At 38.8% G+C, this 13,132-nt stretch overlaps 1 protein-coding gene across 2 annotated transcripts in view; it reads right to left on the minus strand.

Annotated features, from left to right (window-relative positions):
• Positions 1 to 13,132, minus strand: part of Pdk3 (pyruvate dehydrogenase kinase 3) — a 64,609-nt gene that overhangs the window by 16,399 nt on the left and 35,078 nt on the right. For both annotated transcript variants that reach the window (XM_059250147.1, XM_059250146.1), the window contains one exon: positions 3,402 to 3,479. In XM_059250147.1, coding sequence (XP_059106130.1) covers positions 3,402 to 3,479 — 78 coding nt within the window. The remainder of the gene's footprint in view (positions 1 to 3,401; positions 3,480 to 13,132) is intronic.

Raw genomic sequence — 13,132 nt, forward strand, 5'->3', positions numbered from 1 at the left:
AGCAGTACAGAATGAAGAATGAATTGATTCAGCCTTGGCTGATGAGTTAATTGTGAGAACTTAGATTTGACTCGAGGCAAACATTAACCACTACAAGCAAAGCTCTCTTTCACTTTGCATGATGCTGTAATCGTAAATGCTGCCAAGTGGGCACACTGTTGTACCTGTAGGTGTGCCTAGTTAGAAAAACTTTGTCACTTGCAACACTGCTTATGTTCCTGACATTAGAGCTGTGAATCAAGTAGGTAATGGTTACCCATGGGAAAGTGGGGGACAGAAGGGGAATGAGGTAAAGGAACACACTGGCAATTATTGTAACCATTATTAGAAACTTAAGGAAACAAAATTGATTGTAAAACTGTTCATGCAAACCATTGAAATTGTATAAATAAAAATGGCCCAGGCTATCCCAGGCCACTTGTTTGAAGCAGGTGGTCACAGTTTCTTTGCTGTGCTGACTTCACACATCCGTCCCAGGTCATCCGACCTGGTTGGAGTTAGACTCCCAGCAGGTGGCACCCCAACAGGCCTGATAGGCCAATCACTGCAGAACAGCCACAAAAGTGCTCTTTCCTTCCCTGTGAGTCCAATGACATGACTCATGTGTTACTTGGAGGAAATGCTTTCAGTCTTCCAGTGAAATGGATTCTGTCTATATTCTTCCAATTGCTCATCATCACATTACCCTTTTCAGAACATATCACATTCAGTCTGTGGTAGTGTGAATGAGAAATGTCCCCCAAAAGCTCATGTATTTGGATACTTGGTCCCCCACTGGAAATGCTCTTTAGGGAGATTATGGGACCTTTAAGAGGTAAAACTTGGCTGGAGGAAGCATTTTATTTCCTGCTTGCTTTTATCCGCCTCATCCTTTCCCCTCCCCTTCCTGTGTGCTAATGAAAATATGATCAGCTAGCTTCTTCCTCTTGCTTCCATGGCATGCTTTCCCCACCAGGAAGGACACTATCGTTCTAAAACCATAAGCCAAAATGAACTTTCTTTCTTCCTTAAGTAGCTTTTGGTCATGGTATCTGATCACAACATAACATGAAAGTAATACTACACAGTCCATGTCTCTCTTCTATGCCGTACATTTTTCCTATTGTGGCCAACCACTCTTCTCTTGGGTATCCTCACTGTATTACCAAGATACAGCCTTTTCATTTGCATAGTATCCATGCTATTCTTTAGGAATTTTCAAATCAGACTCAGCTGCTTTTTAAACATGCTACCTGGCCATCTCTGAGGTTCTATAATGTCTTGTGTATTTTCTACATCTATATTATACAGCCCATTGACCCAGTTATATGACCTACCTTACTCAAGTGTGCACAGGAAACACATCTCTCAATCCTGATAACCCTGTCTCAGTTGAGGGTTTAGCTAAATAAAGAATCTGGGGTTTGAAAATCATTCTTTCTCAGAATTTGGTAAAGAGAGGCAGATTCTGGCAGTAACAGTATAGCAGAGAAATTCAACGCCAGTTGGGTGTTGCCAAAGTCTGACATACCATGGTTGTGATTTTGTTTAGGAACTCAGTTTAGAACTGAATTCATCACGTGAGGTAGCCAGTGTTCCTTTCCCTTTGGAGATTGCCCATAGTGAGAAGGCTGACTTGGACTTTTTAAAACCTGATCAAGATTCCATTGGCTTTAGAATAAGCCCTTAGCTTAGTAAGGTAGACTACGACCAGAGAGGCCTTCAAATGCTAAAATGAAGAAGGCTTTACTTTGGAATAATATTATTCCCGGAACCAGCCCAGTAAGCTGTTCTTGAACAACATCCATTTATGTTGCTGTGCTGTTAAAGCCTAGACAGAGTAAAGCTCTTCCCTGTCATCTCTCCAGGCTTCTCTTCGACCAGCTTTCAGCTCACCTCTGTCCTTTGGCTTCCCTTCTGTCTATTGTTTGCATCACTCCCCTCTGCTCCCACAGCCCCTCTCCGGGATAACTGGAAAGAATGGTTGCCATCTCTGCAGCAGCCTGCTCCTTTTAGGTTGGTCCTGTCCGGTCCTATCAGTCAGCATACTTCTATCCGGCTGTACTCTTCCAGGAGTTGCCACTAGTGGGTTTCCAGGACTCAGTGTCTGTGTCTCTCTCAATTCACACCTCAAAACTTAATTACCAAAGTGATGGTACTTAGAGGTGGGCCCTTGGGGAGTTGATTATTTGCCAGAATGGAGCCTCATGAATGGGATTAGAGTTCTTCTAAAAAAGACCCCAGAGAGCTCTTTGGCCCCTTCCTACATGTAAAGGCACAGCAAGAAGTCATCTGTAAGTCAGAAAACAGGCCCTCGCCAGACACCAAATCTATTCATACCACGATCTTCTACTTCCCAGGTTCTAGACCCATGAGAAACAAATGTCTGTTATTTAATCCACCCAGTCTCTGATGGTTTTGTTTAGTAGCCTGAAGAGACTAATATACTAGTCCACTTATAAGCCTCCTTGGCTTCCTTTGCTGTTTTTATGGGCTTCTTTGATTGTGGTTGTAATGGGGCTGAGAAGCAAGCTGAGTGCTTCGTCTATCTTGTGGCAAACTGCATCATTACTATATAAACAGCCTCAGAATTCAATTCAACCTTTTCAGTCCAAATCTCAAGGAAATGAAAACATTTTACAGTTTGTTTTCTTCTTTTAAGTTTAAACAACATTCTCTAGGAGTCATCTAAAGGTTTGCTCAATTATGTGTATTTTTCTTTGGGAATATTACAGTTGACATTTCTTTTCTTCTTTTTAAAACCATGTAAAATGTTTTTGGCCATGATTCTTCCCTTATCCTGGGCCTAGTGGCTGCAGTGGATGATTAATAAAGGTTTGTTGGCTTTCTAAAATAAGATGAACGGAATATGAATATTCCCTCTAATAGTACATTTTTAAAAGTCAGTGAAAAAAAGTGGTCTGAGTTTTTATGCTTGAGACTCAAGAAATAATAAAGTCTGTTTTGCACAGTCATTGCTCCAAACACCATTAGTTGAAGCAGCACTTAATAAATGTCAACAGAACTCTATACAGACATAAGGAATTTGACTTTGAGATGACTTTCCTGTAAGTATGGAAAGTGGGAACTGGAGGCTAAGCAGGAAAAAAAGAATATAAAAGAAGAGGTAGCAGCACAATGACGCCTCAAAGTGAATGGAAAAGGCTTCTGAACACAGGATGGACTGCACATTCCTATCCCAAAGGGACTTCTAAGGACACTCCCACTTGCCTGAAGGTACAGGAACCATTTGGAAAGGACACAAAGATGGAAGCGCCACACCATTTTAGGAGCTCTTAGAAAGACAGCTCAGATACAATCAGCATTTAAGTCACCTTCTATGGACTTAACATTAAAATATTTTTTCTTAGCCATACCACCCTGACCCTGTCTGATCACAGCTAAAATGCTTTGTCTTTTACCATTGAATTCTTCCACTTCCAGCTCCGGAGCTACCAGGTAATACTGTTCACAAAGCAGCTTGGCTGTTTCATATGCATCTGCAAGAAAGAAAAATTTAATTGTTGCCTTAATGACACAGATATAAGCACACGGGTGTGTATACAGAAATAAAGTCAATCTGTCTAACTGACTTTAAAAGAATCAAATATTTTAAAGCTGCCATTTGGCTTCAACACATTACTATGACTAAAACATTTCCCTTTCCTAAGTTTTAAGGACCACAGCCTTATCAAAATCATAGACTAGTAATAATAAAGCTAGTTTTACGCCAAGCACACAACTGTTTAACTTTTAAATACTACTAAAAGATATTTTTCATGAAAATGTATAAACCTAGGACTATACTTCTGAACATCACAGAATCGGATTAAATTGTAGCAAAGCAATACTTTCTGTAATTTAAAAACCTGACACCAGTCAGACCTGGAGAGATCTGTGACCTGCTGCTGACCTGGCTCAGCAGTTTAGAGCACTTTTTGCTCTCATGGAGGGCTCTGGTTCAAATCCCAGCACCCACATGGTGGCTCATAGCCATCCACAACTCAAGTTCTAGGGGATTTGATGCCCTCTATGGCCTCTGTAGGCACCAGGCACATATATGTTACACACACACACATACATACATACATACATACATACATTCATGGAGGCAAAACACTCATATACATAAATCTTAAAAAACTGCCAACAGCCATAATTTTCCAGTTACTGGCAAGTGAAACATCAGTAAGAACTTACTGAGTGCACAGGTTTCCATGAAACATATAATTTCAATTATTAGAACCACCCACTGTCTTTAAAATGTCCTTTAAATTGGTTAAGGATAACAGCTTGGAGCTAATATAAAGTCTAAGGTGCAAGAGTTTGCTTTTCAACATGGGCAAATAGACATAAGGGAAGAAAATCAATGTCATTACAAAAATAGCTAGAAGACAGATTGTAGAAAGTTTAAAAGGTAAGGAATAAATTAAGAAAGTAAAAGTGCCTTATGGCATATTTATTAACTTATCTTGAACTGTAAACCATTTAAAAAAACAACAAAAAAAACCAATCTGACTCCTTCAATAAACAGCATTCGGCATTAAAAAAAAAAATAAACCATCTGAGGAGAGGATTTGGGTCTTCACTTGCTTTATAATGTTACACAGAACTTAGGCTAGTGCCTGTTTAGATGACCAATTGCTGTTTCTTGGCTCGGGATCATAACCCTTTTGATAACTCACTTTAAAAACTTTACTGACACCTAAGTCTCATACAATCTGCCATTTATAGCGAACATGCAACTCAGTGGTATTTAGTATTATCTGCCAAGTTTTGCACCCCTTATCACAATTAACATTTTTATCACTGTAAAAGAAGTCCCACGCTATTAGCAACCATTTGTCTCTGCCCAGCCCTTGGCAGCCACCTTTCTACTTCATCTGATTTACCATTCTGGACATATGAAAACAAACTGAATCCTGTAATATGTGGTCTTTTGTGGTTGATTTCTTTACCTCATCCTAGTGTTTGTGATGGTTACTTCTGTCAACTTGACATAATCTAGGATCACCTGGAAAAGCAGTCTCAAGGAGGGACACTGGTCTATAGGCATGTCTTAGGGAGATTTTGATTACATTAACTGAGGTTGGAAGACCTGCCCAATGTGAGTAGCACCATTCCATACGGTCATCTATGTTGTAACATGAACCAGTAGTCCATTCCATATATTTAAACTTCATGGTATAAAAATACTTTAAGTAATAGCCATTGTACAAACATACCACATTTTCTTCATCCATTTATCAGATGACAGACACTTGAGTTGTTTACACTTTTGTTATTATGAATACTGCTATGAATATTTATGTCTATGCTTTTGTGTGAACATGCCTTTTGTTTCTCATGACCCTAGGAACGGGAAAGTGAAGAACTATATGGTAACTCTAATAAACACTTGAGAACTGCCAGACTATCAGAACAAGACTTGAGTTTTTCCTTTACAATTTCCAAAAATCAGATGGGTGCACTCACACTCTTCTCAGCAACATACCAACTTCTTGGAGACAATCAACACTGTGCATAGACAACATACTTGCTTAAGGTTCAAGAGATGAAAGAAGGAAGAAAGAAAAGGAAGGGAGAGAAAGAGACTCTAGAGAACTTAAATGTTAAAATCTGACATTATCATCTTAAAATAATACAAAAGTAAGAACAAGGTTCAGACTATAAGTGCCTTGTGTTGCTACCAAATTAGAATTGTATATTCTAATTATCTAATATTACTTGTCCCCACATTAAAAATTCACATCTTATTAAACTTTCAGAATTAAGCATCAAAACAGAGACAACAGACAAATCATGACAAGATACAATAAAAACAGAAAACAAAAAGGCTATTAGCAGTAAAAACAGAAAATAATTTTTAAAGAATTAGAAGTTTGAAAATAGACATTAAAGTAGGGTTGAATTTTCACCCTGAAAAAAAAAAGTTAAAATTTTAAACTACACCAAATTTGCAAATTTTTCCCTAGAACATAACAAACCTCATCAATTATATATAAAATATTTCTGGAGAGAGAGAGAGAGAGAGAGAGAAATCAGGAACCAGCTCTTTTGCTCTGGCTAGTCTACTAAACAATGCTACATCTCCACCTAGTGACGCGATAGCACAAAAGCTGACCATGAACTTTTAAGACCCCAAATGCTGAAATTTACAATGTTTCACTATCTATATACAAAGTCAATATACCTCAACTCCTCCAGGTAAATAATAATTTTTAATATTGAACTTCCTTTCACTATAAAACCGTGACAGAATCCAAACCTACTAAATGTTCTAATTATCTATGGCATTAGCTTTGGCATTACTATGAGTACAATAACACTGAAAACATGCTAGGCATATACAATGTGTGGAAGACAGTGGAGTCCAAATAAAAACAACCAACTTCAAACTTAGTATGGCTCCTAAAATCACATGTGAATAAGAATATTTTAGTTTCATTATACACTGTAGTAGATCAATGTTACAATTAAGAATTACTTCATTATTCTTGAAAATCTTAAAACATTGCAATGTAGATTTTCACACACCATCCAGAGAATGCTGAGAGTATTACTAATAAAAATTTGTACCATTATGGGTAAATTCTCATAGGATACTAAAGTGCTTTGGACAAAATACATACATAATAAATATCTGATTAAGGGCTGAGCATGTATCTCTGTAGGAGAGTACTTGCCTAGTTTATGAAAGGCCTTGGGTTCAATCCCAAACACTACAAAAGCAAAAATAAAGCATTTGCTAAATAATAATCCTTTGGCCAATGATAAAGTTTCCACTATTCAAGCAATTACTCTAACAAGTGTTCCCTTTAGTTAGATTGGACGTCGGAGTCCCAGAGTGGTAACCAAGGATTAGGAAATTTTAAAAGAGTATAGATTATTATTAATTCACCTTTTGGGCAGGGTCAAGTGTAAAGAGTTCAGATTATGAAATAAACCCCTGAAAATTCTGAGGCAGTACCTCTGTTTTGAGGCCTAGGGACAGACATTTAAAAAATATCAGCATAAGTAGGATAGGTGTGGTGGCACATGCCTTTAATCCCAGCACTCAGGGTTAAAAAGCAGAAGCAGCACTCAGGGTTAAAAAGCAGATGAGTTTGAGGTCATCCTGGTCTACATGGAGAGTTCCAGGCTAGCCAAGTGACTTTGGAAAGAATCTAGATTAAGTGACCACTTGCTTGAAAAGTCAAGGCTATGTCACCTATTTCTGCATTCTCATGACATAAGCGATCATGTGGATACTGGGTGTTTGGGAGCACTAAAACGGCATTCTTTGCTTAAGTAAACTTAATTTAACATAAAAATTAAAACCTTTTTAAAAATCCCAACAACCAAAATTCAGCCAATGGTATGGAAATTTCCTTTACACCTAGAGTTTTTGTAAGCTCTCCTTACATTAAATTCTCTAAATAAAAATTTACTATTTTAAAATTAGAAATCAAATTGTTTTAAGAAGACATTGCCAAACTATTTTTACCTGTACTATATTTCAGCCAGAATATACTACTAATCTTGAAAAGGGAACATGGGAAATTATTATTATTGCCAGTAAATTTAAGTGATAGTCACTGCGCTAAGAACGTTTGCAATGGTAATAGAGTACTTCCAGCAGATCCATCTTTAGCCATGAATCAGTTTTCAGAAACAACACACAGGAAATTCTAACAGATCATGGAGCTTATTTAATTATAAGTCTCTACTCCAAAGCTTCCATATAACTCTTCCATCAACTATCAGATTTTATACTTAATCCACTGTATCACTCATTTACAACATAAGGAGCTAGAATTTGAGTACTGAAATTTTTTAAATGAACACGTCATACATAATAACTTTAAGTCTAACAGAAAAAAGAAAAATCTTATAAACTCAAGTTTAAAATTCCTGTCAGAACAAAGTACACATAAATAGCCATGAAATACTGCAAAGCCACAAGACCATTTTTATTTGTCTTTTATGTGTGTTTGTCTATGTGTATATGTGCATGTTCCTGTGTGAGAATGTAAACACACACGGGACTCAGCACACAGGAAAGTGTGAAGACAATCTCAAGGTCAGCCCTTGCCTTCTAGCTGGTTTGAGACAGAGGTTTTATGTAGGTTCTGGGAACCTGAACTTAGGTCTTCATACTTGTGTGGAAAGCACTTTTACCCACTGAGCAATCTCATTAGCTCTGCTTATTTATTATTTTGTTTTACTTGATGTGACTAGGTGTTTTGTATGGATGTCTTCTACACTGTGTGTGTACAGTGGCCAGAGAGGCCAGAAGAGGGCATCAGACTCCCCTGGAACTGGAGCTACAGACAATTGCTAGCTACCATGTGGGTGCTGGGAATTGAACCCAGGTCCTCTGGAAGAGTAGTCAGTGCCTTAAACTGCTGAGCCGAGCCATCTCCCCCAGTCAAGATTCTTTTATTTTTAATGAAAACGACACCACACCATTATTTTCATGTGGTAATAACATAAGGTTAATCAAAGCAACACAAGCAGGTGTTTTCAAACTATCTTGCCAAACCAAAGACACCTAAAACCCCCAATTATTGCCTTCTTATCAATGTGACATTTTATCAGTTGTTTCCAGTTGGAGATACATGGTAACAGAGCAATATTCTCTCCTGTTAGCATAATCTAAGTAGCTACTTTCTTAACTGTTTTAAATCTGGCTGCTCTTCCAGAGGACCCAGGTTCAGTTCCCAACACCCACCTGCTCATCACTATCTGTATTTCCAGTTCCAGGAGTTCCAACACCTTCTTCTGGCCTCTGGGGGCACCAGGCACTCATGTGGCATATATGCAGACAAAACACCCAATACACATAAAATGAAATGATAATAATAATAATAATAATTGTTATTATTATTATTATTTTACAAATTCAGAATGAATTTGCTCTGCACTATCCCATATGAGCCAAACAGTCAGAGCTGGCAGTGGTGGAAGACACCTGGAGTCCCAGTATTTAGAAAGTGAAGGGGATCAGTAGCTCAAGATTACTCTCAGCTATACCGGGTTTGAGGCCAGCCTGGGCTAGCTGAGATCCTGTCTTGACAAACTTACAGAACAAACAAAAACTCCTTAGCCCGCTTGCGGCACATGCCCTTGCTCACTGAGCCACATCTGAGCTGGGGACCTACTTAGCAAGTGTCTGAGATGAGACTGATGGGTTATCCACATCGTCACCTTCTGCACATTTTTGACCCTGACCACCTAGGGGAATGTTTACAAAGACCATACTGACAAAGAAATTTCCAGAACCAATATGCCACTTTTTAGAAACCCCTTTAAGTTTCAAAGAAATATAATGCAATATATATCATTAGCCTCCCTACCCCCAAATCCATCCTAAGTAGAATCCATTAGTTTTCCAGAACAGTAGATCCTCCAACCTCCTAACATAGCCGACTGGGGAAATGCGGACAAAACATCTAACATAAAGACGATGGATCTCCAGGCTAACCATGGCCAGACTATTAAAACTTGTAGTCACAGGTAAAAACAAGATGAACCGAAGCAATAAAAATCTACCTTTTGGAAACTCAAAAGGAAACTCAGATGGAAATTCAGGGCGACCATAAGTTAAAAGAGTACTGAGGAGTATCATGATGTAGGAAGACCTAGAGTACTTGGCATTGTCTTAAGTGAGCATCAGTCAAGTTAACCAGGGCATACCAAAAAAGAAAAAAAAGGCAAGTAGAGAGGCCATAACTTGGCAACTCCAGTTGCAAGATACCCAGAACATAACCCGATATGTTTGTTTCCCAATTCCAGTATTTGTAGCTCTGACTGTAAAGTGTTTTATGTCCTGACCATAGAACCTACTCAATTATTTTAATAAATCTATTTCTGGAGCTAGAGTGAATCTGTTATTGCAACCTGAGGAGACCAAATTGAGAACATAAGATATTATTTCTGAGCTGAAATAATATCATGCACTCAGGAGACCATTTGTATGCTATCATGCTAAGCAATAACAACATATAAAAATGACATGGAAAAAGTTAGCATGGCTGAGAAAGTCAACTTTTGTACCAAAGCAAAGATTTAAGTCTGTATCTTTAAAACACTGTCTCGCAGGATTTTCCATTTGATTTTCTGGTTTCTTACAAAGAAAGGAGGCAAAAGGGTCACCAAGGAAGGCTCCTCCAAAAGGATAATGGGACTTGCTTTATAACACTTAATTCTGGCATTCACTCCAGAGTCTATAATTTACAGATGTATAAAGGTAGAAATTAATGTGCTGAATAAGCCACAAGGGGAGGTTTGCTTAAGAGAGTTCTGTTCAGTTACTGTTACACTGGATGCACCCCTACTTGTACACCTTCATACAACTGTCTAGTCAAAAAATAAAACTAGCACTCTTACCCTCTACATAAGTTTTCTGTAATCTGTCTCAAAAGGCCTAAGTATGCGATCAGTTTTAGTTCATTAAAACTTACGAAGGCTACAAAAACACATGTGTACACACACTAGCACATGAATGCACATGCATATAGGGTCATTTGGAATGGACATTTAGCTGTGCTTAAACCATGCAAGCTCTTCACAGCTGAGGAAGAAAAAAAAGTTCCAGTGATACAGGACTTTAATACCAGTATTTTGGAGGCTCGTGAAGAAGGACAAGTTCAAGGCCTGTTTGGGCTACCGAGTTGAGGTCAGAGAATGCCTGGAAACTTAACAAGATCCTATCTCAAAATAAAAAAAGAAGAGGAGATCAGAATATACTTCAGTTGTGCAGTGTTTCCTAAGCATGTAAGAGACCCTAGGTTCAAGCCGGGCTGTGGTAGCACATGCCTTTAATCCCAGCACTCGGGAGGCAGAGGCAGGCGGATCTTTGTGAGTTCGGATCTTTGTGAGTTCGAGGCCAGCCTGGTCTACAGAGCGAGTTCCAGGAAAGGCGCAAAGCTACACAGAGAAACCCTGTCTTGAAAAACTGAAAAAAAAAAAAAAAGAGACCCTAGGTTCAATCACCAGTGTTATAAAAGATAAAGGTTTATAAACGTAGATAGGTGTGAAGCACCCTGATGGAAAGGAAGGTTGTGGGAAAGGTGATTATGTGGGTGTGGCTTTGCAGTAGTGTATACTTTCAGATCTGAAACCACCCTCCAATGCTCTTAAACTTTAGGAAAGATACTACTGAGAGATGAAAGCTATTCAAAGACTCACAGAGGAACAGGGTGTCTCAGTCCTCCTTCCTCCCCTCAGAATTATGGTGGCAGGATGTGTATGAACGCGCCTGTGCATGTACATGGGTGTGGTGTATGTGTTGGGGGAAGTGGAATGACAGAGGAGTATGGGGAGTGACAGTCACTACACAGAGCTTTGCCAGGAATCTAGGCTTTAGTTGTGTTCCCCCACAATCACACAATAGAATATAGTAAACTGTGTTTGCAATGCACTAGGCAGAAGATTTAAAAAATGGCAAAAGAGTAAAGATAAATCTGTGAGTGGGCTATGCCTGGCAATGTAGGTCTATAATCCTAACTACTGAGAAGCCCACGACAGAAGGATAACAAGTTCAAACCCTACATGGGCTACAGAGTGATTTCAAGGCTAGCCTGGTAGACATGGTGAAACTGGGTCTCAAAATAAAAAGTAAAAAGGACAGGAATAAAGCTCAGTGGTAAAGTGCTTGCCCACCATGTCTAAAGCCCAAGGTTCAATTCCCAGCACAGCAAAAAAATAAGCTGTGAGTATTGGAAGAATGAAAAGAAAGGAAGAGACTGGAGTTGTGAGTGAAATGAACAAAGAAAACTGATGCTTTATGCTTCATGCCTCAATGTCCCCTAAAGGCCATGTGTTAAATGGCTTCTAGCTTGTGGCGCTATTAGAAGATGGGGGACGGGGACGTGGTGCTTGAGGACAGGGGATAAGGGTGAGGAAGTTAGGTCACTGATCTTGAAGGGGATATTGGGACTCTGGCTCCTTTTGTTTCCCAGCTACCATAAAATGAGTGGCTTTGCTCTGGCACACATTCACTGTCACAATATTCTACATTGTCACAGGCCCACAATGATGGGGCCAAGCAACAGTGCACTGACATTTTTTTAAATGAACTCACATAAATATTTTCTCCTGTAAGCTGATTGCCTCAGGCATTTTGTCACACCAATAGAGAGCTGACTGATACAGGGACACTAAGAGACTCAGGCATAAACTTTCAGGATTATTTTCTTTCAAAGTATCTGAACTACTCTGAATAATCTGCAGTTAGTTTTTGCACAAAATTTGAACAACATAAAAGTTTCTGGCACATCCTGAAATTCGTATGCACAGATTAGAGATCAACATAACGACAATATCAGTAGTTACTACCTGCTAATTAACAGAATAATGCTGACAGCAACAATCGGAAAACAAGTTCTTTCGGTCTTAGCAGTCAAGTCACGGGGATTCCTCCTTGAACTGTACAAGGCTTTGATGCACTGCAGCACTGCTTAATCTCTTTGTACTACAGAGGTTGTCAAGTTTCATAAAACTCCCGATACTTATCAAATCCACAGGTTCTCAGTTATAACCTCCCTAAAAATTAGTCAGACTTGATTTTGTAAAAGAACAATGAGATAATTAAAATGAGTGTTTTCCAAACTTTACCATCAAGAATTTCAAACATTTACCAAAGTATAAACCACAGTATAATGAACCCCCATGTACTCACCAAAGCCTCAACTACTCTTCACAGAGGTCTAGTCTTTTTTCATTCCCCATCCTCTGTCTAATTTTGAAGCAAATCCCTTATTTCATGCCATGTACAGACATTTAATATCTCTTAAAGCTATATCTCTAAAGCTATGACTAAAAACATTACCACCATATCAATATCATACCTAAAAACTATAAACTTTGGGACTAGTTAATTCCAGTGTATGGTATTTTTTTATTTGTAATTTCTTAGAAAGATTTTTCACGCCGGGCGGTGGTGGCGCACGCCTGTAATCCCAGCACTCGGGAGATAGAGCCAGGCGGATCTCTGTGAGTTTGAGGCCAGCCTGGGCTACCAAGTGAGTCCCAGGAAAGGCGCAAAGCTACACAGAGAAACCCTGTCTCGAAAAACCAAAAAAAAAAAAAAAAAAGATTTTTCACTTTATTTCATGTGTTTGAGTGTTTTGCAAGCATGTATGTCTGTGCACCTGGTACAGAAGAGGAT

Source organism: Peromyscus eremicus, chromosome X (assembly GCF_949786415.1).
Source record: "Peromyscus eremicus chromosome X, PerEre_H2_v1, whole genome shotgun sequence".
NCBI lineage: Eukaryota > Metazoa > Chordata > Mammalia > Rodentia > Cricetidae > Peromyscus > Peromyscus eremicus.